This window comes from Notolabrus celidotus, chromosome 21, assembly GCF_009762535.1.
Source record: "Notolabrus celidotus isolate fNotCel1 chromosome 21, fNotCel1.pri, whole genome shotgun sequence".
Taxonomy (NCBI): domain Eukaryota; kingdom Metazoa; phylum Chordata; class Actinopteri; order Labriformes; family Labridae; genus Notolabrus; species Notolabrus celidotus.
This window is the reverse complement of record NC_048292.1, coordinates 17,910,531-17,938,291: the sequence shown is the minus strand read 5'-3', so window position 1 is coordinate 17,938,291 and position 27,761 is coordinate 17,910,531. Positions and strand designations below refer to the sequence as shown.

Here is a 27,761-nt window from a genome sequence, read left to right as displayed (position 1 = left end):
TTTGTGTACTATTACAATAAAGGGATTTCAGGCAGTGATCTGAATAATCCCCTAACTCTATGCTAATGATGGAGGTTAGGCAAATCTCCCTACTGGTTGAGCTTGTTGTTAGTATGCATGGCATGACGGAGGTAAAGCCCGGCCTTGGTGTACAGTGGATGCCTTTTTGTTCATGCCAGCAATGATATGGGCCCACGGATCAGACGTATGCATGTTGGCCCATTAACCAAGGCCATGTCCCAGTTTGCCCTCCACACGTCTCAAGGACTTAGCTTAGCTTTGCTTAGCTTCTGAGGAGCCTCACAGACAAAGAACATGTCTGAAGCTTCAATAAGTTACACTAAATGAATAGAAAAGGCTATTCCAAACAAATGCATAGATTTTAAAATCAGGGTTTGGTTACCTACATATATATCAATTTTTCTAAGTGTACTCCCAAAGTGCACTCATTGCTTTACAGCAGCTGACAGAGGACACTTTCTGTTCTCTTTGTCTGATAAAAACCACAGGAGGGTGTTTCCCTTTCTTCTTCTTCTGTCTCAAGCACAACATGTTCATTTCCTGAGCTGCTGCCAAGCCGTTCCCTAATATATTCAACTGGTAGGGAGACAGAATCCGCACCAAAATATTAATGCTACTGAATATATATCACTTCCGACTAGCACATCCATGCAGTATTTACCTCTTGTGTGTGTGATCAATGCAAGGGAGTTTGTTTACCAGTATTTTATTGATCAAGTGATCCAGATAATTATATTAAGGAAGCTAAATGCCAGCAGTAATAGCCGTTAGTTGATGATGTCAGACAGGAATGGTCGAGAGAGGAGCTTTGCTTCGATTCATACAAATCAATGTCATACACAGGCACTGACTCCTAAGGAGTCACTTGAGTACATGAGGAGTAAAGGCTGAAGGAATAAGTCGAAATGGAGACTTAAAGATAATGACACAAATATGTAAAGAATCATGATGTCAGTAAACTGCCCTTGTATGAGATTCTTTCAAGGATTCATACAGCCTAATTATTGAATCCTTTTAACACAAGAATGCCTGAAATTTCTAAATATGTACAGGATGTTCTGGATGTACCTGATCGGTAGATGATCTGTGTCAGACACGCTCTCAAGACTTCAAATGCTCCATTTGGTTTAGGTGATCTAGGTGGTGCTTGCAGGAGGAGGAGGAGTTCTCTGAAATACTGACTGTTCTGTCTTGTATTACTACAACATAATTCATTACATGTGGAGCACATGACATGTGTATATGAAATCCCTGTCTCAGGAAATGTTCCAGATTCATCCTTGACTTCCTTCTGATATTTTTGAAGGGGCTTGAAGGGAAAAAAGTCTGGAGTAAATTTTGGCCGTTTGGGTCCAGACATTCAGCCCATTCCAGTAAAACCTGGAACTTCTCAGGAGTGTAGAGCATGTTTTAAATAGGCTTTAGTTTTCTGATGAATATAAAGCTTAGCTGATGACATGCTAATATCTTAGGTAGGTGTAAAGAGGGATTATTCCAACATTTAATGAGCATTGAAAGGAAAGAAAGCACTCAAGATAATTTGGCTTACCTGTTGTAATATCCAGCTCATCATCTAAGACTTGTATTTGTAGCTCTGTCAGACTACAGAGGGGCATTGTAATTTATTACCCAAGCTATCTGCAAATAGTGGCAAGAGAAACCAATTTTAAGCTGAAGAACAATATTATTTTTTAGGTAGGACAGAAAGGTATATAGCGGGAAAGAAAGAAAAAATTCTGAGGAAAAAATTCAGGTGTGGCTAAACAGCATGATGGAAACAAGGTGAGGATCAGCAGGGAAGGAGAGAAACTGAACAGAGAGAGGGAGAGTGTCTTTGCCCCAGGCTCTGTAGGAGATGATAAAACAGAGGCCAGTTAAGGGGAGCTCTCGGTAACCACAAGGTGTGTGTGTGAACGTGCACTGTATGAGAACTTACGATCCTCCTCATCTTCACACCTTACTCTGCTATAATTATGGCCTCCTCTCTCTCTTTCACGCCCCCCCCCCCCTTGCTTCAAACTATGCCAAGGGCTTTTACATTCACAGTTCCCACTCAGCTGCCTACTCTCTGTCACTCTCCCTATCTCCACCCTTTACACCTCCCTCCAATCTCCAATTATCAGATTTAAGTAGGTCCTGGAGAAGAAAAGAAGCCAGGAACGAGAGGAGGGAGAGAGTCAGTGAGAGGGAGTTGATAAGAGAAATGAAAAGGGTCAGTGAGATAGATAGGATGAAGAACACAAGGCTGGGTTTAAAGATGGATAGAGATGAAGGAGGGATGAGGCATGAGGATGACAGAGAATCAAAGATGAGGTCAGAGAAAACAATGAGTCAGTGATGGAGATGTGATTAAAAGTTAATTATATATAGAGAAAAAAGATGCGCCGACTTGGTTATTAGTTCTCAAGGTTAAGATGTGAAAATTATGAGTCATGCTATAGGTGCTTTTCTCTTTCAAGTGCAAGTCCTTTACAAAACAATGCAATACCACATGCATTAACTAGTCTTGAACTTTCTTTGTAGTCTCTCTCACCTCTTACTGACAGACCAGCTATCTCTTTCTTCACTCCACTGTGGTAAATGTATTAATTACAGTCTCACCAAAATTACACAAAGTGTTTTCTTAATTAGCTCCAAAAATATATGGCTAGTTTGAGTTAGTATGTCCAGTTCTTAAGATGTGTTCCTCAGTTTTCTCTCTAGATTCTCTGTTACTCTAAATAAATTACCTTATACTTTGTAAATCTGAAAGAGAGTAACAGGTGTGAATAGTTTGTAAGGTTTGTACTAAGTTGTTTGCAGCGGTGTGTTTCTAGAATGTTGGCCAGTGGTGGCATGAGCCCCCCTTGAAACCCTATTGGCCAACCCAGGTGCCTTCCCCAAAAAATCCAAATTATGATTGGCTATTTGTCTCATTAGAGGCAGGACTTATGTTTAAAGACTGCCAGTAGCTTTCTCTGTATTCTAGCATTGCATTTTTTTTTTTGCAATTACATTTTGAATATGACTTTCAACATTCATCTTCCTTTTTTTAGTTGTTAGAACATTAAGCAAAAAGATTTAAATGTTTAAACTTTGTAGCGCTACTTTTTAGAATATTATTGTTGTTGTTATTATTATGAAAGGACAGCTGAAGAGAGACAGGAAAGAGGGAGAGTATGGGTTGGCATTCTGGGGTACTGCATCACATTGTGGTACGCTGGCTGCACAGCAGCAGACAGGAGAGCTCTGCAGAGAGTGATCAGCATGGCACAGAAGATCACTGGCTGCTCTCTGCTCTCACTGGACAACATTGCCAGCTCTCACTACCTCAGCAGGGCTACAAACATTGTTCGTCCCACCCCGGTCACCACATAATCAACCTGTTGCCCTCAGGACGGCGCTACAGGTCTCACAAAACCAGGACAAATAGACTCAGAGACAGCTTTTTCCCTAGAGCCATCAACACTCTGAACACTCACCATAAAACCCACTGACTACACTCTTCCTTCTGGGCAATAAAATCAATGTGCAATATTCTGCCCCCCCTCCCCACCCGACGTGCAATACTCACTGTAAATACTCTATAACTTAATACTATTTATTTTTACAATCATTTAAAAAAAAAAAAAAAGGTTTTATTACCAGAACACTGTTGTTCTTGCTGCTAATGTTGTTTTATGTATATATGTATGCATGCACCAACGGAGCTGCGAGCCTAATTTCATTGTATGCAAGTCACGCAATGACAATAAAGGCCTTCTGTTCTATTCTATTCTTTTCTACATGCACCAAATAGCAACAGGATTGGGAGTTGAATTTGCGACCAGTGTGATAAAGATTGTAGCCTCTCTCTACATGGGGCACCCTTAATGCTAATGTGTCTAAACCAGTGTCCCTAAAATTTAAAAATATCTGCAGATATACATATGATATATATATCTTTATATATAAAATGTGTTTATGTGTGTCACCTCAGTCAAAAAGTCTGGATCCCCCCCGGTTATATCTGCAAATGCTAGAAAATAGTGCAATATCCTTAGCGCCCCTCTAACACCTTTCACTTCACTCCACAGCTGTTTTCTCCTCCATTAGTAGGAAGAGGAGTCAGGCAGATGACAAATTTAAGCCTTATAAAGTGAGAGTTGTAAATTTAAATTCTTGTTTTCAATGTGATGGCCCACAGTTTAAATATGTGCATTTACAGTGATGTGTGCGTCGATGCAGGATATGGTTAGCGTGCGTGTATTCATGATTTGCATTACCTCCGCTGTTATTTATGGCTTTTTAGTCGTTGGAGGTTGAGGGGGCTGGGAGAGGAGGTAAACGCACTGACATTAGATCAACTTAATGTTGACATAAATCTCAACCAGCGACAGCAAGCATTACTGCCAACACCGCCAGCATCAGTAGCCAACTTGCATATACACGTTTGTTTGTCCAAACCAATGAAAGCCCATTTGGCCTCAGGGACTGCTGGCAACAATCGCAGCATGTCTCAGTGTGTATGTTTACATCCGAACAGCAAAATCTGTTCTAAGTAGGAGAAAAAACACAGGAAACAAAGAGCTTACACATTTGTTTGTAGATTCCCTGACACTTTATGAATTTTTCATTATTGTTGAAGAAAAGAAAGTATCTTTTTTGTATTTAGCTGTCTCTTCTGACAGAAAAACTGTAGTAGAAATACTCTGTAGCAGTAGGAAAGCCTGCTTCACATCTATAGGGATCATGAGTTTAAGTTATGGCTTTAAATAAACCAGTGTTTTGTATTTGTAAGTATATCAGATCATCTGTGTCTGATGTCTGTGAGGAGAAATGTGAAAGATCTAACTGAAATAATGTTGAAGCACTGTAATTAAACCTACAGATATGTAGCGAGCAGCTGTTTGAATTTTCCTTTTCAAGTTTCACCATGACATGTTGACATAAAGGCAGATGATGCAAGAGATGCTGTCTCCCTCAGACTTGTTGCATTTATCTTATATCATAATGAGAATCCAAGGCTGCAGTGCATTCTTTGGATGTGTTTGCAGACACACATGTCAGTGTGTGTTAACCTTGACTCTGCTTGCATGTACCAGAAATGTGTCACATTTATGTTGTTTTTTTGGCTTGAGTGAATTTTAGCTGTGATGCTGAATCCTATCATATCATCACCATACGCCCATATCAGTATAGATGTATCTCCAAGATTTGTCTTTAGTCACCGTGTCAAGTTATCCTCTAGTGCCCCCCCATGCCTTCATTTGCACAAACCAGATCAAATTTATTGTCCCTTTTGTTCAAGTGTATTAACTGGAAGAGATGTGATTAAAAATGGATTGTGTCTCTCTTTGCTCATCTCCCACTCATTTCCATTCTCCAAATACGAACCCCTTTCGTACTTAGGAGAATGAGATTTGGAAGAGCAAACACGCGTGCAGCACCTATTCCTCTGTCTCCTCCGCCGCTGAACCCACTCACCCTGCTTGTCATTTATCTATAATGACTTTGTGAATAGTGTCACAGAGCGTTCCCCTCTCTCTCCCCACGCAGCCATCCAGTCAGTCACTCAGCCTAACCCAATCAAGTGGCTTTTAATGAACTTCAAACAAGTGTTATCACCGAGTTCACCGTGCGCTATGCTCCACTCCCCCCCAGCTCCATCCATGCGGGGGCACACCTTATCTCCGCTCCTTCTTTTCACCCGTTCTCCCTCTGCCTCTTTGACATGCTAAAGCTCCTCCTGTCGCATACGCTTTATGGTATTTTTTGCCTCTTTCAGTCACTTTGTTCTTTTGTTGTTCTCGCTCTCATTTTGCCTCTTGTGCTCTCTCTCTATCCACCTTTCTGCGGTGAAAAACATGAAACAGTTTGTGGGAGTGCTTTTCTCTATTTACTATCTCTGCCCTTTTTTTTACCTCTCCTTTCACTGCTGCTTGTCACTTACTTTCCTGTTTTGCCTTTCCAGTCTCATTTTACCATTTCTGTCTATTCTGTTACTCCTCTTGGTCCATCTCTTCTCCTCTTCTCACCTGTCCTCCTCCCTCCATCTCCTCTCCTCCTGCATCCATAGGTGCACTATATTTAGCCAGCTCCTCACACCTGAATTGATTGGCTGTTAATTTTAGACCTCCAATTGCTAAGTGACTCATCTGCCTCCCTCTTTGGCTCTCTCTATCTATCTCTCTCTCTCTATCTGTCATTCATTCTTGACTAATTACTGTGTAGGCAGAAATTAATCTTATTTAGATCCATCAGTGACATCTGTTACTTAATGAACAGAAACATTAGCAGGTAAACACAGAAAGTACAAGCTGAACTCTCACATGGTTCCGCTGTCATTGTATCATTAATGCTCCTGTCTGGATAATGACTGTGGAGTACCCACTGAGTTGGCCCTTCACTCACAGTGAATGAGAACAGGCCCTGTCCAACCAAAAAAGACTCAACTGATCTTAACCCAGTGGGAACTATCACAAAAACAAGGACTTCAAACACTGTTTGAAATAGAGGTACATGCTGGAGTGGCCATGTCATTCAATTAAACCAGTGTTGAAGTATTGTTGTGTACTGTACCTGATGAGATGGATAATGAGAATGTTAGTCATGTGGTTAGAGTATTTCTGGTGCAATTAGAAACTGTCCTCTGTGTCTCTGAATAGATCCATCTCGACCTTTTCTAATAATATTTCTATGTCAGTGTTTTCTCAGAAGTATATAGTAACATCTATACATTGATATAAAAATGGTAAATGGTAAATGGACTTGTACTTATATAGTGTTTGTGTAGTCTGTCTGACCACTCAAAGCGCTTTTACACACTACTCGTCACATTCACCCATTCACACTAATTCACTCACTGATGGCAGAGGTTACTATATAGTAGGGACCATCAGTATTAGCTAATCTCATTCATACACATTCACACGCCCCTGAACAACAGTGGGAGCAATTTGAGATTCAGTGTCTTGCTCAAGGATAATTCGGCATGTGACTGCCGGAGCTGGGATCGAACTGCCAAACATCCGGTTGATAGATGACCCACTCTACCCACTGAGCCACAGCCGCTCCAAATATGTAAAACAGCTATTATTTAACCTTTACACAGGTTACATAATAGCTGTTTTGCATGATAGTTCTTGTCTGAATAATAACTTATATTTAAAAGATAAGAGCTCCCAACAGTTACTTTTCCCTGCTTTCGGACTGAAACCTCCTCCAGGACTACAGCTTTTCATGAAAATAAAACAAATCTGTATTTTTTAAATAAAAGACTGAAAGCTCTTTCTAATGCTTTTCATTGACAGGCACTAAGGTTGACCAAGAACATGATTTTATTAGAAAAAATAAATAAAGAATGAAAAATGGAGATACAAGGTTTCTGCCGGACATCAGAGTTTTGTTGAAGATAGTAATGTATTGGCATACATAGGCAGTTGATATTTGTTAGAATGTGTGGGGTTAATGTCAGAAAAGTAAATACTCATGTAAAGTCATAATACAGTACACTTTCAAACTATCGGGACTTCACTGCCATTGCTGCATATCGATCTGCATGTGTATGATTTACAACCACTAAGACTATTATGTCTGACTTTTCTGTACTGTAACAGTTTTTCAATTCTTTGTTCTTTTAGACTTTTATCATGCAGTTTTTGACAGAGTAGGGCAGCGAATAGAGTGTGAAACAGGAAAGAGAGAGTAGAAAATGACATGCAGCTACACGTCTTGGGTGGGAGAGGAACCTAGGCTTAGAGGACTGCACGTGGGACACACATCAAACTGCTGAGCTGAACCGGTGCCTTCTATTTCTTAAGAGACAGTAGAATACCTCACGGTGTGCGTGAACTGCACTTCTAATGACACTCCTAATGACCCTCTAGTGTAAAATGACTTGCAGGATTTCCTGAGTAATTAATCTAATTGCAACTATCCAATTAAGCTAGTGAGAAGGAAACAGTAGCACACTTCTAACTTGTTTCCATCTTTGTCTCTCTTTCAGGGTTGCCCCCAGCTGCTGCCTGCAGACAGGATCCTGGTTCCAGTCAACGTGGTGAAGCCGATCACACTGCGAGCGAAGAACCTCCCCCAACCTCAGTCCGGTCAGCGAGGTTATGAGTGTCTGTTGACCATCCAGGGAAACGAGCACCGAGTTCCTGCCCTGCGCTTCAACAGCTCCTCAGTGCAGTGTCAAAACACCTCGGTGAGAATGAGTGTGTGCATGTGTGTGTTTTACATGTCAGTCTGCAGCGTATCATCCATGACCTCCACCCCGCCCACACACTAACACAATCCTTATAAAAACGCCCCCTCTCTATAAAGCTTCCTGTAAAAGTGACCGTATTATTGTTTCGATCTCTCCCAGACACACAGCAGCACACTAACACCCGTAGGTTCCACTGGATTTCCTCTCCTAGCTAGACTGTGGGCAGATGAGAGGAGAGCCTGACTTTGCCTCTCCTACACCATCTCTGCCTGCGCTCATGCTCCATTCACTGACTGAATAACACACTGACAGCAATGAAAGACTAGCATGAAAAAGGGCTTTATGCTGGTCTTGATGCTAATCGTCTGTTGATACAATAACATCTCATCTTCCTGTCTGTCTTCATCATCTCGAGTGTGTGTGTGCGTATGTGACAGTGTGTGTGTGTGGTGAAGTCTGTGGGATTTGTGTGTATAATCACAGAACAATCCAAATATTGTACTTTGATTGAGCTGTGAAGGAGGGAAACTGTAATTTAGCGGAAAATTATGATTCAAGCAGCGACCCTCCATGCCGCTACCAAATGAAAAATAATCTGCTTTTTCAAAGCCCTTTCAGTGTGTGCAGTGTGTGTGTGAGTTTATGTGTGTGTTCACTGTCTAAAGCCACCTGTTGATGATGCATTTTGCATTCAAAGGAGTGTTGTGATGGCAGTGCCTTTTTTTCGACTTTGAGATAATAGACACTTTAAAGTAGCTCAACAGCTTCTCCCTCTCTCTATCTCACACTTTCCCTCTCCGGTTGCCATGGTGACAGTATTTCTATGATGGGATGGAGATGAGTAGTCTCCCCGTGGAACTGACCGTCATCTGGAATGGAGATTTCAGCATCGACAACCCCGCCCACAACAAAGGTGAGCATGAGACGCAGACACGATGAATGAAGAGATCCATTCAGGTCTTCACACAGTCGTAACAGTATCACACACACACACACACACACACACACACACACACACACACACACACACACACACAGAGTCAACACAGTGTTTTATAAACTCTCACTCTGCTCACACGTAGACACAAACACACATTAAAGCCACTGCCTTCCAATTGTTGCCCTTGGAGCTGGTTTCCATGGCAACAGGCGGGCGGTGTGCTGAGGTGCAGCATCCATCCCCTGATGTCTCTGTGTAGAGTGGTTAACTTTAACACATCTCCTCTTTTGCTCTCCTCTGTCGGTCTTTCTCTTTCCCCTCATCTCCCTCTCTTCCCATGAGTCTCTGTGTATGGCTCTCCTGCACTCCACTGCTGTCTCTCTCTCTCTCTCTCTCCCTCTAGCTCTCTCTCTCTCTCTCTCTCTCTCTCTCTCTCTCTCTCTCTCTCTCTCTCTCTCTCTCTCTCTCGCTCTCTCTCTCTCTCTCTCTCTCTCTCTCTCTCTCTCTCCACAAATCTCCTAAAGACCATTTCATTTCAGCTGTTTCTCTTATTCATTCTGTCAACACTGCACTGGGAGTTTGACAATCTATCCATCTCTGCTGCCAACGTCTCTCCTCCCTTCATTTGATCTTTGTCAAGGTGTTGAAATGACATATTTCATGTAACATGTAGGTACAACCACACACAATATTTCCAGTTAATAACCCATAATATCAGATATTAGACTATATTGTGGATGTGGGTGAGTGTAGTTCCGTGATATAAGAGGGTAAGATATGACATACTTTATATTCCACTCTCCACTCTCCAACTCTCCATCTCTCCATGTGTATATATGAAATGACAGCTCAGCGTAGCATTTTAAAGAATTCAGCATTCAGCTGCTGAGCTTGATCCAGTTTGGCCACTGGCGATCCACCACAGCGAGTGATCCATGCTGAGGAAGGAAAACAGCAGCATGCTGGGGGTTGTAGTTCCCTGACAGGAAAACAACTCATTTTAACCAAAGGCAGTGGAGTCAGGCATGAGAGACGTATTGTTAAAATGTTGATGATATGCCAACACGACACCGCGCTGTGAGGCAAAGTTTGTACAGTGTTTGTGTGTGTTTGCCGTTGTGTATGTGTCTGAACTGAATGTACAAAACATATCCTTGAGCGTGAGTGTAAAATCAAAGAAGCAACAGAAGTTAGAGAGACAGAGAGAGAGAGAGAGATACTTGAGAGGGTTGCAGAGGATTCCTCTCCATCCTCTTACTGCTGTTGCCTGAGAAGGAAGCAGTTCCGAGGGCATCATTTGATGGACAGATCACACATGCAACTAATGGCAATTAAAGAGAAAATGGCTGGCCAGTTGCCATGGAGATAATATGTTAAATGTGTGGTGGGTGAGAAGAGGTGAGAGGAAGCAGTGTAGGAAACTCAGAGAGAAGGAGCGAGAGAGAGTACACAGAGATGGTGATGGATGGGGAGATAATGAGACAAAGATATCAAGGAATGTCGCTCTCAAAATGCTCGGTTTGTTGTTTGCATACTCAAACAGCAGCTGCTAGGCTTGAGGGATTTGGGTAAACAAGACAACTTTTATTTTGAAGAGAATTTTGAAGTGTCTCTCCATTATTTTAGAGACTGAAATTCGCTGTTCTGTAATAATTTGGACAAAGGTCATTCACTTGAGATCTCCTCTCTACACTGTTGTAACTTTCTTCCCTCCCTTCCCTCCCTCCTTTTCTTTCCTCCGTCTGTCACAGTCCATCTATACAAGTGCGACGCTCAGCATGGAAGCTGCGGTTTGTGTCTCAAGGCTGACCCGCTGTTTGGATGTGTCTGGTGTAAAGGAGAGAATCGCTGCACCCTCAAGCAACACTGTCCCCACCCTGAGAGCCAGTGGCTTGAGCACAACGGCATCAACAGCAAATGCACACACCCACGGATCACACAGGTGGGACACACACACCTTGATACACATGCGCGTCAGTGTTCACACATTTAGAACATACGCCTGCTTCAGCAAACATTAATGCAAGTGCTCTTTGACCTGAAATACACACACACACACACACACACACACACACACACACACACACACACACACACACACACAGATATAATTACAGTGCAGCGATGGTAATATTTTTATACTCATCACCTCCTCACAGTGTTGGCAGTTGATCATTTCAACATAATGGCAGAGGCTGAGTCACCACCAGCTATTTTATTTTAGCTTCTACAGTGCATTTAGACATCTTAACTCACTAAAGTTTAAGCAGTAATTATGTACTAGAATCATACCCATTATGAAAATGTACTTCTCTATAAACTGGAGTTCACAGGGTTCCATGGCAGCTATTCTCAGCTGATGTCAAGCTTGAAGTGGAAAGCTTAAATGTTGTTGTAAAGTCTTCCTGCTGTGTTCCAGGTTAACAAAAGTTGTAAACACAGGAAAACTGACAATATTTGACTGTTTTACTTCTTCTTGGTAGTCTTGGTCGATAAGCAAATTAATGGCAAATGATGCACAAAATATATCAGTCCATATTTAATTTTAAAACAACATGATTGCTTGCTCATTAGCTATCATTAGACAGCAGCTACTTTTATAATTCAACTTCCTATCCAGCAATAGTTTTGAGTTATACACAATTAATGTATAAAATATGGACATAGCCTCAGTGATCTCACCCATTGGTTTCTGGGTGAGGGTGGTGGTGGCTGAAGCTGAATGATGGCAGTCGTCATCATTGGAAATGCTGACTCAACCAACAAGCAAAGACGTAGAGCTGAGGTGGGCCTTTAGCTTCCTGGCTAACAGCAACTTCACATCCAACCATCAGTCACCTCGACCACGTCCGAATTATGCAAATATATACATTAGTCTTAAAGCTGGTTTATACTTCTGCGTCGCCCCTACGCAGCAGGGGCTGACGCGGACATGAGCCCCACATACTTGTGCGTTGATGTGTCCTTGTCAAGCAGCAATTCTCCTCCAAAACGCCTAAAGGCAGTGTGGTCTCTCTGATAGCCGGTCACCTGCTTCCGGCCCCGCTACAATCTCTGTTTACTTTTCCACAGCAATTCAGAGCATGTTATGTTAATCTACAGCTGATACATGTTGCTGTTTAACATACAGACGTGATTACATGAAGAATTGAGAGGAGGAGATGAAATATACGCCAATGTGCGGCTGATGAGCGGGGATCCCGGAAGTGCTGTAAATGTGGGAAATACAATGCCGCCGAGCGGACCAATCGCAGGGCGTCGATTCTACGGGTAGTTACATTTTGGGGGAAGTGCACGTCATCTGTGTGTGTAGGCCTCTGGGTAGGTACGGGAGCTACGCGGACCTCTGGCGTAGGCTACGCCGTCGATTCGACGCAGAAGTATAAATCAGCCTTTAGTCCTAAAATCTTCAAAACGGATAAATTAGCAAAATATTCACTTCCTGTTTAGGACACTTTAGGAACTGCACTCTTTTACACTTCTGCATTGGCTTCAGTTTTCATCACCGGAGGTTGCTGTTTGGTCTTACACAATATGATAGTAATACCTACCCCTAATACCTAATAGACATACCTACCCAGCTAATCTTAATGTAAGCTGACACAGCATAATGTTAGCCACCTAACAGTACTCTTAGCAAGCTGACAGTGAAGGAAAACTCCTACCATATTTCAGGTCAAAAAAACTATAAGCTACTTCATGACTGTTCCGGTACAACAGCTAACATTAGACTGCTAGCCAAAACAACCATTAGGTAGGAATTCTCACTATATCATTCAGCACTACCACAGTTAGCTTGGAAGTGGTAGAATGTTAACGCTGACTGTAGTCTAACAATGCTGATGGTTAACTATCATGTTGTTTTACCTAAAACATATGACCTGACGTGACTCCGAATTTTATCTATTGACTTTTCTGTTCCTGATCGATTGAGAAAAGATTAAAGAATTTACATATTTCCAAATCTCTTTGGATTTACTACTTTCAGCTTACAAAACAGCAGTTTGACACAACAGTGTTTCCAACCTAGTTGTCAGATGTAAAGGCTGCAGTGTAAACATAGTGAAGAAAGAGGGACATGACTTCCTGCTCTGTTACCTAATGTGAACATAAAGATAATACAAATAAATGAGTTGCTCTTCTTAAGCCTGATTTATACTTCTGCCTTGAGGCAGACCTTTGAATTGCCCTGTACCTACGCACAAGCCACAAGATCTGCACCTCCTAAAGATATAGCTACTCATCAGATTCAGATTACACCAATTCAGCAGCCGTATATTCCATCTTCTCCACCTACCCTTTCTTTTCTTCTTTGCAATAATTGTGGTATGATCAACTACTACTTAACATTTATCAGCTCAAACTCCATGACAGCAGAGTATATAGCAGGACCAGAAACTTGTGATATAACTAGAGAATAAAATGTACTGCTAACTAGCGTTTACTGCAGAGCGATGCAGATACACCCAAAGTCTTGAGTTCTTACGACATTGTAGGCGACATAGCCGGCATAGCTAAGGTGCAGAGTCAGTGATGAGGTACAAACCAGGCTAAAGACTTATAAAGAGACAAATCACCTTCACGCATGCTAGTTATCAATCAAGTCTACACAGATGCTCACAACCCCCACTTAACCCTGTGTGCTCCTGAAAAGCACAGACACCATGTGAGGCAAATAGACTTGACCTGTGCAAGACATATAAGAGGCGTAATATCAGGAGGGATACGGGTCAGTGAGATGAAGGTACAAGAATACAAAGAAAAGATGAATGGAAAGATGCCTAGATGAAGGGAGGGGAGGATGGATTGAGTTAACATTAAAGAGAGGTCTTGACAGATGGGTGGACCACACTGAAATAGGGGCACACGAGGCTGAAGGGGTGAAAGAGGCCCCCTACACCCTCCCCATTTCTCCCATGATGGATATGATGGAAGGTCCTCTCTGCATCATTTTCCCGAAGAGGAGAGTTAGAGCAGATGGTGACTGACTAGGGATGAAGGAAGGAAGCAAAGCGTGGATAAAAAAGACAGAAGGGGGAATCCCCTTTGGCGTCCTGGGGAGTGATGGGTTTGGACAGAGAGAGAGAAGAGGGATACAGAGATGGAAGGGTAATCTCTTCTCACCGATCCCTTCTCTCTCTCTCTATCAGCCTACATGGATTGGCTTATAGATACGTGGCTGACCTTGGTAGAGATTTTTTTGAAAGCAGCGGTATAAATCCCATGGTTTCTTGCTACCTTGAATGCACCATGACTCTGACATCTATCTCCACAGATCACACTCAACTGATGAGTTAAACACAGTTTTCCAATGTCTCCTTCAAAATAATAGTAAATTCAAACAGAGATCATTCCAAAATAAGGGGCCATAATTACATTTTAATTACATTGCATGATTTTAATCTAGAAAACAAAAGTGAAATGCGGATAGGGATTATGAGATGAGATGATATTCTGTCCCAAGTTGCACTTATTAAAGAGTAGTAAGATGCACTCAATCATCCTTCCACTTCACTGTTTGTCTTCTCTCCAAGCTGTGGATTTATTCCTGGAGATGGGCCCTGTATTTCTTCTCACAACCCCGAGGCTGCAGCAGGGACATATTGCAGCCTTCTCACGTCCCCCATAAAAACTGTCAGTGGGTGAGGAGTGAGGACTTTTCCAAGACGGCCGGGCCCTAATGCATTCTAATACGCTTCATTATAATGACATCTCCCATCAACAATATGAGAGGGAGAGACTCACATGGCAAGATGGAAAAAGAACTGGAGAGAGAGAGGGAGAAGTGATTAAGCGTTTGCCTCTACCCAACCGTCAATTATCTTGTCAAAGTCACAAATCTAATCAACGCCTCATTGCGTCACTCGCCCTCTCTCTCCCTCTTTTACTCTTTAGCTTCCTCCTCTTCCTCCACAATTTCTCTTGAAATTAATGGAAAGCCACAATGCATTGTGTGCAATCTCTTTAATTGTATGTATTGTAGCCTTGTTCCCAGAAGGCTCTTTTTTCCATTAAGATATCAGCAGGGAGTCTTATTAATCAGGGACACTGAACCATACAATAAGCATATCTCCCACATGGCAGCCACAGGGCTTGTGTTGTGCATGACCTGGCTTGAGCTTGCCCCTTCATTGGATTGTCCAGCCCCTTTCAAGCTGAGCTACTTCAATTAGTTTGAGTTCATTTCTTTGAGGAATAAGCGAATTACAATCATTATATGTAAACAGTGTAGTAACAATGCACCTTGAAGACATAGCTTCACGCCATAAGATAAATCAACATACACACACACACACACACACACACACACACACACACACACACAAATGCTCTGCACTCTACCTGTGAACACCCCAGGGGGGTTACCTGTAAACTGAAGATAGGAACAATGAGAGCCTCAGCCTCTGAATATCCTTGGGATCACTATTTTTCAGAGAGATGGTGACACAGCACCATTAAAGCCGGGCTCCTCACTGCAGCATGCAGCATGGATGCAGCTTCTGTTTGTCAGAGACAGATAGAAACAGACAATTCTTTGTCTGTCTCTAACATCAATCCTTCTGGGCCTGCCTGATGACACACACACACACACACACACACACACACACACACTCACACACACACAAACACACGCACACACTTGCCAAAAAGTAATTGTGTGAGTAAAGTGCTGATGGATGTTGGAACTGCCTCATCAACAATGAGAGATGCAGCTGATAAATCAAATGACACTGTGATTACAGCAAAGACGTCACCCTGTACCAAATTTTAAGTTAATCTTTCATAACGCATTGTCATGGTTTTCAGTGAATGCAGGACTGAGAAATGACAATCCCTTGACCCCGAATCTAAACCTCTTAGCTGTCACTGGAGATGTTATTTTGTCGTTTATTGTCATTTTTCTGCGGCCATCTCCCTTCTTTCAACCCCTCAGCAAAGTAAATCCTTTTTCTAGGTTACATAATGTGTTAAAGGAAAAGCCTTCACACTCATCTTATACAAAAATACAGTCAAAATAAATTTAAATATATTCATGTAATAAATGTAAAGCTGCCCTTCTTTCCACCGATTTTCCAGTTTGAAGTTTTGTTTTGGGTCTTTGTTTCCTACAGTTTTTTCCCAGAAGCCTTAGAAGTTCATTGAGCCTTGAACTGTCACCTGTTACACTTTACAGATACCATTCTGCTAAAACATGTTAAGAATAGCTGGTATTATAAGACATCAATTAGAAAAAGATCAGACTGTTCAAAGATGTGTCACGATAACAAAAATCCAAAACTGTGCATCCTTCAAATTTACAGTTTAGTCACAGGTTTTAGGCACATGTTCAAGCTACTGGAGAAATATCAAATAGGGTAGACAGATACACTAAAGTGCTTCTTAATCTTTTGCAAAAACATTAGCGACTGAGAGGTGCGGTGGTGAATGTAGTAATGAATAAACTTGTTAAATAAAGAAAACAAAAGAAGCTATGGAGACAAAAATTGAGCAGACTTCCATTGAACTACCTCTAATCTCTTTTTGTCCATCATATCTTTTGTTAGCAGCAAAAACATTGGTGTAAACAAAATAAATAATGTCTTATATCTCGTTCTGATTTCCAACAGATTACCCCTCTTCGGGGTCCCAGAGAGGGTGGCACCCTCGTGACTATCCGGGGTGAGAACCTGGGACTGGATTTCAGGGAGATCCAGGGTAATGTGAAGGTGGCTGAAGTGGACTGCACCCCAATACGAGAGGGCTACATCCCTGCTGAACAGTAAGTCATCATTTAAATTCAACACTGGCATAAAGTGGGTCATAAATAGGCTATCCTCACCTCAATTTACCTTGAAACTTTCAATCCTACAGAACATTAAGTCTTACTGAGGCAGCAGCCAGACGAGTGCAGCTTTTTATCGCACATATCCTCATAATTACAGGTTGTAATGATCTTTGCTGTGCGGTAATTCTCCTTCTTTTCCACTCGTTTTTTCCACACAGATACATAGAAGCTCCAAATATAGACTTTTACCTGCTGCACAGCAACGATAGGTGGAAGTCAGAATACACATTTGAACAGCAGCAAAGCTAATCATGAATTCAGCATAATATTTCCGCTCTCCCTTTTCTTGACATAATCCCACTGAAAGCTCCTTGACCACAGCTGAACCCTTCATGCCCTACTGGAAGCAAGTTACCTGACACTTACTACACCGTGTTACCTGTGTTACCCACACGACAGAGCTTTAAAGAGTCAGCATGACCAACCGATCATGAGTCAGAGCTCTCACCTCAGGGTGTGTGTGTGTGAGAGAGTGTCTGAATCTGAAGCAGCAAGAGAAAAGATGAGAGAGAGAGAGAGAGAGAGAGAGAGAGAGAGAGAGAGAGAGAGAGAGAGAGAGAGAGATGAGAGAGAGAGAGAGTGAGAGACTATGACATGATAGGTGAACTAATGCTAAATTGGCCTAATCCCAGACCAGAGAAAATTTGAGTTTGATAAAACTTTAAGTCACAGCCATGCACAAAGAGTATGGGAGACTTGAATGTGTTATGCTGTGGACAGCAGAGAGGAACTCAGGTCTTCATTTTTCATAGTAGCACACACACACGGACACGGACACACACACACACACACACACACACACACACACACACACACACACACACACACACACACCCTTTAATCACTGTAAAAGTTCAGAAGGTTATATTCAGTTGACGTTTGAGTTTAATCCAAAGCTTTGGTCCCTTACAGGTGCTGTCTATCATATTATTTTAAACTAGTTTAAAGTTGCCTTATCAACACACACAGTGCCTTCCTCTGCTAAGAAAGTAAGCTGTGTGCCAGCACTTTCTAAGCAAATGCTGACCCAGCAGAGGAGGTAGCTGTATTTGAGGTCATATGTAAAAGGATAGAGACTTTTTCCTTTTTCTCCCACAAGTTGGCAGTGCGAGGGAGTTGAAGTTGCTGCCAAGTCATACATTATTTTATGGAGGTGATAGAATAGCTTTAGGTCCTTTTTTAACAGAATCTGCTGGTATGGACAAATGCAGGAGGGTTTCAGGAAGTTTCATATAAAGTATCATTTTTAGTCTCATTTCTATTTAGGTGTTGTGCATTTTAATTTGTTTCATGTTACAAGTTCCATATTACTGTATGCTCTTGTTTGATTTCAGGATTGTGTGTGAGATGGGTAAAGCAGAGAAGAGCCAGTACACTGGGAACGTGCAGGTCTGTGTTGGGGTTGGAGACTGCAGGCCAGAATTCATGGCAAAGTCCACCAAGTACTACTACTTTGTGGTGAGTTTATTATACTATACAACATTTAATTTAACTTTTTTTTAATTAACATGCAAGCATTACAAATAAAGCTCCCATTAGTGCTACCTATGTATGAGCTTATTTTACAACGCAAGGAAGGATTTTTGCAGGTATTAAAAGGAGTTATCAACCATAACAGCTAGCCAGGTGATAAGTCCTGTGCATCGTGACAGAAGGCAGATTAAGTCTCAACATTTTTGTATGTGTTTCAAGACATGACCAATTCTAAAATATCACTTTAGAAAAAATGCTTCGCCGTTGTCTTTCCGGATTCTGACATAAAGAGGAAAAACAATGTAAGAAGTGTGTGATAAAAAAATGTTGAAAATGAATGTATTTTGCATCTTTGGGTTTGTCTTTGTTGAAAGAAAGATCACACTCTTTTTAATTGTCTACAACTATTTGATGGTCAGAAAATCTATGTAGCTATATAATACATTCATCAAATAGAGCAATTTGCTTATATGAGCAAAAGGCAACCTTGCTGCATATGTCACCCTCTGCATGTTCACACCTTGCTGGTTGTTGGTCTATATTCTCACTTACTGTGTTAATACTCTGTGTACATGTTGGCTCCCGTGTATATTTGGCAGTGACCCAGCGTGGTGCCGTTCTCACCGATGGTCTCCCTCTCAGCATTTCTCTCATGTGTGTTTCAACAGAGTGAAATAACTTCCTGTTTCTAATGAGGGCAGAATGAGAACGAAACAAAGATGGTTATAAACATTTTAACACATATAAACACACACACATTACACTCTGCACATAATTAAGCAGCATCAGTCACACACTTACACGCTCTAAAACAAATTTGCAGTAGTTGCCGTTATGTACTTGTTTTATGCAGTGATATCATTTTTACTGCCACACTTTAATGGGCCCTGGCTGAGGTTTATTCCTCAATGGGGTCTCTGTTAAGGATTATATGGTGTCAGGTCTAGATGTCACACCACACAGCAGGCTGGAGATAAGATTATAAGAAGGCCAAATGAACTGGAGGGAGATTTACTTCATACCCAGCTTCCAGTGGACTACATCAGCTGCTGCTGTGTCACTTTAATAAGAAGGCTTTCTGACTGCAGTGTGGTGTATGTGAGTGGGATTTGTTGGAGCAGGTATGAATTAACAGCTAAATAACTGACTGAATGTCACTATAGTAGTTGTACAGTATAGTTGTGTAGTCAAAAGGGACCATGTTTGCTTATGTTTGCCTCAGCATCTCACTCTTATAATGTTTTTCCCTGCTGAGCTATAAAGGTTGTTTAATTTTAATGAGGATTTATTGCTGGGCTGAGAAACGTGAGGATACACTGGATATTGTTCAGTGAAACATATAGAAAATGATATGAATCAGCAGTAGTAGACCATTAATAAGAAGCTATGAAAATGTAAAACGTTTTGCTTGAATTTAAGCATGTTTATCTTCTTTATCTGCTAAATAAACAATGAAAAGTTTTGCATGAAATAAACAGACAGGAGGCCACCTCATGCACTCCTTTAATTGTGTCCCATATATTAAAGCTGTATCACTCTATATCACCTTAACTGATTCACTTCTTCATCCTCTGCATTTAAGTCAGTAAACTCTCTCTTGAGTATATTTCATGTATTGTGAGGTTTTCAGCTCTATATAATTTATTTCCTTAGTCCTACTCCTCTTCATGCCATCCTTTGATTTACTGTTGACCTTTCAACCCCCACCCTTTATCTAGATCCCACGCATTATTAACCTCAAGCCCAGCAGAGGGCCGGTCTCTGGGGGAACCATAGTCAACATCACTGGCAGCCACCTTGACGCTGGAAGCAACGTGTCAATCATGTTTAAGGACCAGCCATGTACTTATCTGAGGTAAGTGAGGAACAAGTCAGTCAATTAAAAAGAGGCTCAGTCAAAGCCAGCGTTGGTCTGACTACTGGGTTAACCCCTTTGACTTTGTCATTTTGGCAAGGTCTTTTTTTCCCTGGTTAAACAACCAGAGTGGATAAAAGGTGATCAAGTAATTGTGCATAGTTTATTAAAATAAGACATTTAAATATGAAGCTTCAGTCTCAGATTTTTCATCTGCTTGGTGAATGTAATTATCTTTAATACATTTAAAAGGGCATTTTCTTATTCATCCTCTTACAGGGAAATATATAATATCATTATAATCTACCACTTTACACTGATCAATGCACAACTTCAACTTCAGTCAATAAACTATCTATTCACGTCTACTTAAGAAACCAGTCATCTGTCTTAGATACTACATGGATATTGGTTTTTGAATCATCGTGTTAAACAACTTGGATAATTACTGATGATTGTCTACATTATGTAACACATTGGCAAATAAAAATCCATAGCACTGTCTACGACTGACGAATATAACTCCTTGTTGATCATCCTGTCATCGCTGTAGGAGGGGTGGACAGTGGCTCACATGCAGAACTCATGCTTCCCTGAATGGCTATGGAAATGTGTCCGTGTCTGTGAGCATAGACCGAGCTCACCTCCAGAAGGACCTGCGCTTTGAGTATGTGGAGGATCCCACCATCACCAAGATAGAGCCAGAGTGGAGCATCTACAGGTACAATATGAAAGCATCTAGTTAACTTTTTTTTTTGACTGTAGGTTCATTATAATCCCTGGTAATGGACACAAGTGGATGTTATGGATCCAGTAGTTGATGATTTATTTGTTTTAACTTTAATAACCAGATCATGAAACCACTTATGACACTGATGTTGCATGGTCAGCCTAATCTCACTTCAAAGCATCAATATCACTCCCAGTGACTGTCTTCCAAATACATTTAAACTCTCCTCTGTGTCTTTCTCACAGTGGACATACCCCAGTGACCGTGACAGGAACCAACCTGGACATCATTCAGACCCCACTCATCAGAGCCAAATATAACAGCTTTGAGACACTCAATGTACGTAAACACAAACAATATGCTGTTCTCTGTTTCATCTCGGCTAAAATAAATGTAAAGTTGAATAGCTAGTGGCGTTATTATTGTGAATATCTATATTTTTTATGTCAGGATTTTGTGTTCTGTGCTGTTTAGTTGTAATGTCAACATTTTAAATATTATTTTATTGCAATTATGGTTGTGATTTTATTTTGTTGCAAAAATATTAAGTATACTGGCTGACTGAGTTAAATTAAAATACTGTCAGAAAATCTCTTAAACACACACAAGTGGATCCAGGGGGTGGCATGGGCCTTTCTTAAAATCGTATTGGTCATTTCAGATGCCGCCTGGAAATCCTAAACTATGATTGGCCATTCACTCTGTTAGGGGCGGGACTTATATCAAGCTCAACTATTTGAGCTATGACTCACTTTACATTTCAAGGTGGCACATTTCCTTATATTACCCCCAGTCTAAAAAGTCTGTACACACCCCTGTTACCAGCACCAATGTTCCATTCTCTTGTCTTCTTTACACCCAAATACGTCAGCTGCAGTGAAGCTTTAGTTGTACTGAGCATGACTAAATGCCTGGATGCCACTTTTAGGTAAATGGGTCAAAGAAAAAACTCAGAGTAGGTTGCAATTAAAGTAACAGAGAGTGATGTAATTCGTCTCCACACCTGCGTAATTACGTGAAAGTCTTGACATCGAACTTCAAACCACAAAGACTGGCCCTTATCAAATTCTTCACCCTCTATTCACCCTTTTACCCAAGGGGGAAAAGATAAAGCCACACAAGGGTCTCTGTGATCTGATTGTAAGAAGAGGGAGTAACAAAAGGCAGTAATGCTATCGTCATGGTCCATTTGAGCATGACCTCGCTCTGCGTTTAACATCTGTTTTCACATATGCCTTTACAGAGCATTGTGTCTCAAGAAACTGGTCAGGCTACTTTTACTTTGATCGAATAGAAGATTTTCTACACATCTAGCTTTTTCAGTTTCACACAGTTCAGTGAAAAACAAAAATCTACCTCTAATACATTTAGAGCAACATTTGTGCAAAGATAAGAGAGCTTTCTTTTACCTGTTACCTTACTGCAGCAGTGCACAGTGTCCTGAAGACCTTGCAGGATTTGTCAAGCTTGATGTTCAAGGATCCAATTAAAGTGACAGGCAATGGTTTGAGTGGCTGCAAGGCCGAGGTTACAGTGAAAATGTGAAACGTCTGTGAATAAGACAGAAATGTCTCTGAATGAGACCTGTGCTTGTGGTTTGATTTGTCAATGCCCTGACAGAGCGAGAGGAATGGAGATGTTAAAGGCATATTGAAGGGCGTGTTGCATGAAAATGACAGATCGGACAAGCTGTTCTTGTTTACAAAATGAGTTGAGTATGAAAAGAAAGGAAGGAAGAATTTATATCACATATAATGTCAATTGAAAGACCAAGGCAGAGGCAGAGAACCAAAAAAACAAGCTCTAGACACCAAAAAAAGGTGTAAGAGATCCTGTTATTGAGCTGTAAAGAGACATAGAGAGGAATGAGTGGCAGAATAAGAATGTGCTAAAGAGAGGAAAAGATCACAAAAGAATAACAGGACAGAGAATGAGGAAGTGATGAGAGGGTGGGGGGTCTTTCTGGAGGGTAATGAAGGAAGGGTAGGACCTAGTTATCACTCCTAGATCTTCACACATCAAAGCCTGATTGTGGTGAGATGGCACACGCTTTCTAACTACACCTCATTTGGTGGCTTTCTTTGAGGAAAATACTCCAACAGCTTCTTTTATGGACTTTTTTGAAATGGAGGAGTTTCAAGGTTGAATGAGTCTCTTGTGGGCTTATTGAAATGTAAACCTGCAACATAAAAGATTCACACCAACTTTCTGATAAGATATCTTTGCTTCGAAATAAGTTTAGTTTCTCTTTCCTCTGCCAGTTGTGCCAGGTGCTCAGCCCGACCACCATGCTGTGCCAGGCCCCGGAGCTGTCAATCAGCCTGGCAAGACACCAGGAAGTGCCGGAGAGACCTGATGAGTTTGGCTTTAAACTGGATGATGTGCAGGCTCTGATGGCGCTCAACACCAGTAACTTTATTTACTACCCCAATCCTGAGTTTGAGCTACTCAGTGTGTCAGGAGTACTGGAGTTAAAACCTGGATCACCCATTATACTGAAGGTACAATGATTTATTGATGTGACCTGATTATATGTCATGAGACCTTTGAAATATTGTGATATTGATTTGAACCACATCTCCCAGCTCAGTTTTGAACATACATTGATGACTAAACACACACATATCCATATTTCAGACCATAATTAAGAATTTTAGTCGCAACATTTTTGTAGGTATGCGTTCTGTACACATATAGAGCCACTTTTTGAACCATTGCTATAAGCCTTTTCTTAAACAAAGTCTAAACGTGCATACATTTTCTCCTGCAGGGGCGGAACTTTCTCCCACCAACCAATAGCGGCAACGGAAAGCTGAACTACACAGTTCTGATTGGCGAGAAGCCCTGCATGTTAACCGTGTCTGAAACCCAGCTGCTCTGTGAGTCACCCAACCTGACGGGTCGACACAAGGTCCTGGTGAGTGACACAAAGACAAGAGAAAGAGAGAGGAAGATATAGAGAGAGAGAGGACAGAGAGAGAGAGAGAGAGAGAGAGAGAGAGAGAGAGAGAGAGAGAAGCACAGAGATACACATCACAGACAGGCATCCAGACTGTGGTGGAGAAGCCAGACAGACCTACAAATCAATTGACAGTGTGACAGACACACCGACATGCCTCATGTTGCCTTCAATCCAACTTCTTGTCCACTTCGAGACAGACTACAGCTCTAATCCAGTCAGCTGTGTGGCTCCTGCTACTAGCCACAAGCACACAAAAGACAAACAAATAAGCCTTCAATAAGAAGGATTAGGGCTCTTGCAAACTCAATATAGATTCCATTTGTGGTTATAAAACGGGACCACTTTGAACAAAATGCTTCCTGATGTTACCACCTGAACCCAACGGCGCAGACAGAGATGGATGCATTACTGTAACACAGCTAGTATAGACACAAATAAACAGAAGTGTGTGCACATTTAAAATACAAATCAATATGTCTGTCTGAGCTGTTACGTTGATTCTGAGGACTGAGAAGTGCTTCGAACACCTTAAAGTGATTCAAGTTCAATGTTTTGTAATGGTTCTTAAACGTTTGTGTCTTCAAGAGCAACGTACTTCCTTGTGAGTTTGATTGACACTTGTATCTCATCTCCAGAGAGTGAACTGTTGAAACTTCTTGCCACTTTTGCTGAAGTGATTACAGCTCTGGTTATTGAATCACTTGTGTCATGGTCTAAGTATCAACACAAGATGCTAACATATGGCTCTCTCTATGAACACCTCTCAAGGTAAATTGTTTGTTTATGTTCAGCATCTGCATGTCCTAATTATAATCTACCTCTTTATATTTCTTAATTGTCACAAGGCTCGTGTGGGTGGCATCGAGTTCTCCCCTGGTGTGGTCCACATCACTTCTGACAGCCCGCTCAGCAGCACAGCCATCATTGGCATCACTGCAGCCGGCGCCCTGCTGATCCTGTTCATCGTGGTGGTGCTCATTGCCTACAAGCGCAAATCTCGCGAAAGCGACCTGACTCTGAAGAGACTGCAGATGCAGATGGACAACCTCGAGTCACGTGTGGCTTTAGAGTGTAAAGAGGGTAAGATGTTAATGCTGGTGTAGAGTGCTTAATGCTGTAGAAACGTTTTCGTTTTTTCCTCCACGATATTTCTACCTTATTCTGTTCACTCGGAAAATGTATTTGTATACTAATTTTCAAGAGGCACGCTTCAGAGAAACACGTCAATTTTTTAAATCTTAAGATCTTTTCTGAATTAAACTCTCTGAAGAATGTTTAAAAAAAAGCTGATTTTGGAATCTATACACTGCATGACACATAGTCCAGAAATAAAAATGGCACTTGCAAGGTGAACTTGTTCACTGCTTTAACTTAGGTTTTAGGCAGTTTTGATATTCAGCCACTTGAGCATTTGTTATATAAATGTAAATCCAAGAAACCGATCAATCAGTCAACCTTCTGCGATCATAGATGCAGGTGACACTGCCCTTTTTTAATTTCTAATCTGATTATAGACACTAATTGGCATTGTTTTTGCCCCGTTTGGTATGTTGTCAATAAATGTTTTTGACTGTAAGACTGTAGATGAGTTTAGTTGCAATCTGTATGCTTTTGATTTGATATGATTTTTTTAAATGTCAGACATTAAAGTAGATACGATAATTAAAGTCTGGACACGCCCCTGCAGAAGGGTCTACTCTTACAATCTAATGCTGAATTTAAAAATGTGCCTCTGGTTTATCTATCAGCCTTTGCAGAGCTTCAGACAGACATCCATGAGCTGACCAGTGATCTGGATGGAGCAGGAATCCCCTTCTTGGACTACAGGACCTACACCATGAGGGTCCTCTTCCCCGGCATCGAGGAGCATCCTGTACTCAGAGATCTTGAGGTACAGCAGAGTTTTTCACTGATTTAGATTGTATTAAGTTTAAGGACTTTTGTTCAGTGATAGTTTTACAGAACATTTCTAAATTGCTTAAACAGTGCTTGTCAAAGTGACATTTCTAATGCTTAGGGGCAAGTATTTCAGTATTTCCACCAAGTTGATAGTCCATCAGTTGTGTTAGTATGAAGTTCTTAATTCTTGAGAAAAGATAGCCGCAGGTATGTGAAGTTGAAAACCAATTTCCCATTTAATTTAGTGTCCAACTTCAAGTTGAATAGTGCAGATGACAGAAGTGTTTCTACCTGTTCCTCCATCTCTATCAAATAACAATCACAATGCAATTAGCCTTATTTGAAAAGAGAGCAAAATGAGCAAACAAATTAACAATGCAGCAGGTCACAGTAGGTGAAATTGACGCCGTTGTTGTTTGTGTTGCTGTCTGGTAAACAAAAGCCTTTTGACGGTCGACAACGGCCCTTTTTCAAAAACAAACACGGCAGCCCTCAAATCAGGAGTGCGCTCTCATTAATAACTCAAACCATATGAGACGCTGCAGCGTTTTCTCTCTCCACCTAAAAAACAAATTAAAAGTCAATCAGAGGGAGAAAAAAAATCAAGTCATTTATCCCCAGCGGTGACATTGATAGACAGCCGTAATTGAACAGGTCGTCTTGTTCCATTAAGAGAATGATGGACCCGCGTTTCGCTGCCCTCGGGGTTGGCCACTCTATCCGTGATGAGAATTTGCCAGTAATAAGCAATATTAATTATGTTTTAATTGGTATAAATGTCCGACTGTAAGAGGAGTATAATATGGAATAGGAGCCTAATGAAGAAAGCAGCAGGCTTGTCTTAGGAACTTGATGGCTGCCTAATTGTTATTGATGTGTCAGAGAATTTAAAGTCGAGTTTTTGACTGCAGGCTTCAGGCATTTAAAAATAGCACAGGTGACTAAATGTCTACCTGGGTTTAAGAAATAGCTCAAACTGATCAGGTATTCAGGTAACTTTGGAGTACAACTAGGAAAGGAATCCAAATTTATTCAGATATAGCCTTGACCTTTTTGTTTTCTTTTAACTGTTAAGGTTTATTCTTGGCAGATAGAATCACTGCCTTCTCCTCTTTCTCCAAACAAAGTCACTTTAAAACAGAATTCCATTTTGCTCTCTGCTTTAAGGTTTGATTTCTGCAGCTTTATTTCATTCTACCCTCTTGAGAAAGTTCAGTCTTGACAGTTGTGAACTAATAACCCGCTAAATACTCTAGTTCACCCATTGACATTATGAGAATAGAAGAACATTTGCGTATTTTTGATATGTCTTCCCATGATCCTTTGGGATGTGTTAAAAAAAAAATTGGGAATCCACCTTTATGCAACCCATAAAGGTGTACAATTGATTTTGATGGATACAAAAGGAGACAAGCACAAGCACGCTTCCACTTACATTTTATTGTTCCCAGATTTCAGTGTGCTCTTATATCACATGCTCACACAGAACACACATGCCCACAAGAGCACTGTACATACGTATCTAAGCAAGCAGAATAAAATTAGACTTGGAACTTAACAATGGCTCCCAGCAGATTACAAGAGGTTCCTCTAGGAAAGGTAAAAAGACAGAACATATGCTGGTTGACAGCTGCATTGGGTACAAAGTGATGCTGCCGCAGCACAAGTGCTCTTGACAGATTAAAAAAAACAAAAAAAGGAATCTCAATAGGTGCTATTTATGACAAAAGAGAAAAGAGGCATGTGCGGCAAGTGACTGGTATAAATGGTACAGGGACAATCTGGGCTCAGACGAGGGGAATTCACATCACTGCACTTCCTTTCTACTTGCATTAGCATGGAAGCACAGTGCCATCAAAGTAATAAACATTCCCTCAAGAGGCTCA

At 41.2% G+C, this 27,761-nt stretch overlaps 1 protein-coding gene across 2 annotated transcripts in view; it reads left to right on the top strand.

Annotated features, from left to right (window-relative positions):
* Positions 1-27,761, top strand: part of plxna4 (plexin A4) — a 254,565-nt gene that overhangs the window by 191,420 nt on the left and 35,384 nt on the right. For both annotated transcript variants that reach the window (XM_034673574.1, XM_034673573.1), the window contains exons 10-21: positions 7,988-8,188; positions 9,008-9,104; positions 10,883-11,073; positions 16,739-16,890; positions 18,291-18,414; positions 20,148-20,284; positions 20,838-21,005; positions 21,260-21,353; positions 23,276-23,515; positions 23,785-23,931; positions 24,822-25,056; positions 25,725-25,867. In XM_034673574.1, coding sequence (XP_034529465.1) covers positions 7,988-8,188; positions 9,008-9,104; positions 10,883-11,073; positions 16,739-16,890; positions 18,291-18,414; positions 20,148-20,284; positions 20,838-21,005; positions 21,260-21,353; positions 23,276-23,515; positions 23,785-23,931; positions 24,822-25,056; positions 25,725-25,867 — 1,929 coding nt within the window. The remainder of the gene's footprint in view (positions 1-7,987; positions 8,189-9,007; positions 9,105-10,882; positions 11,074-16,738; positions 16,891-18,290; positions 18,415-20,147; positions 20,285-20,837; positions 21,006-21,259; positions 21,354-23,275; positions 23,516-23,784; positions 23,932-24,821; positions 25,057-25,724; positions 25,868-27,761) is intronic.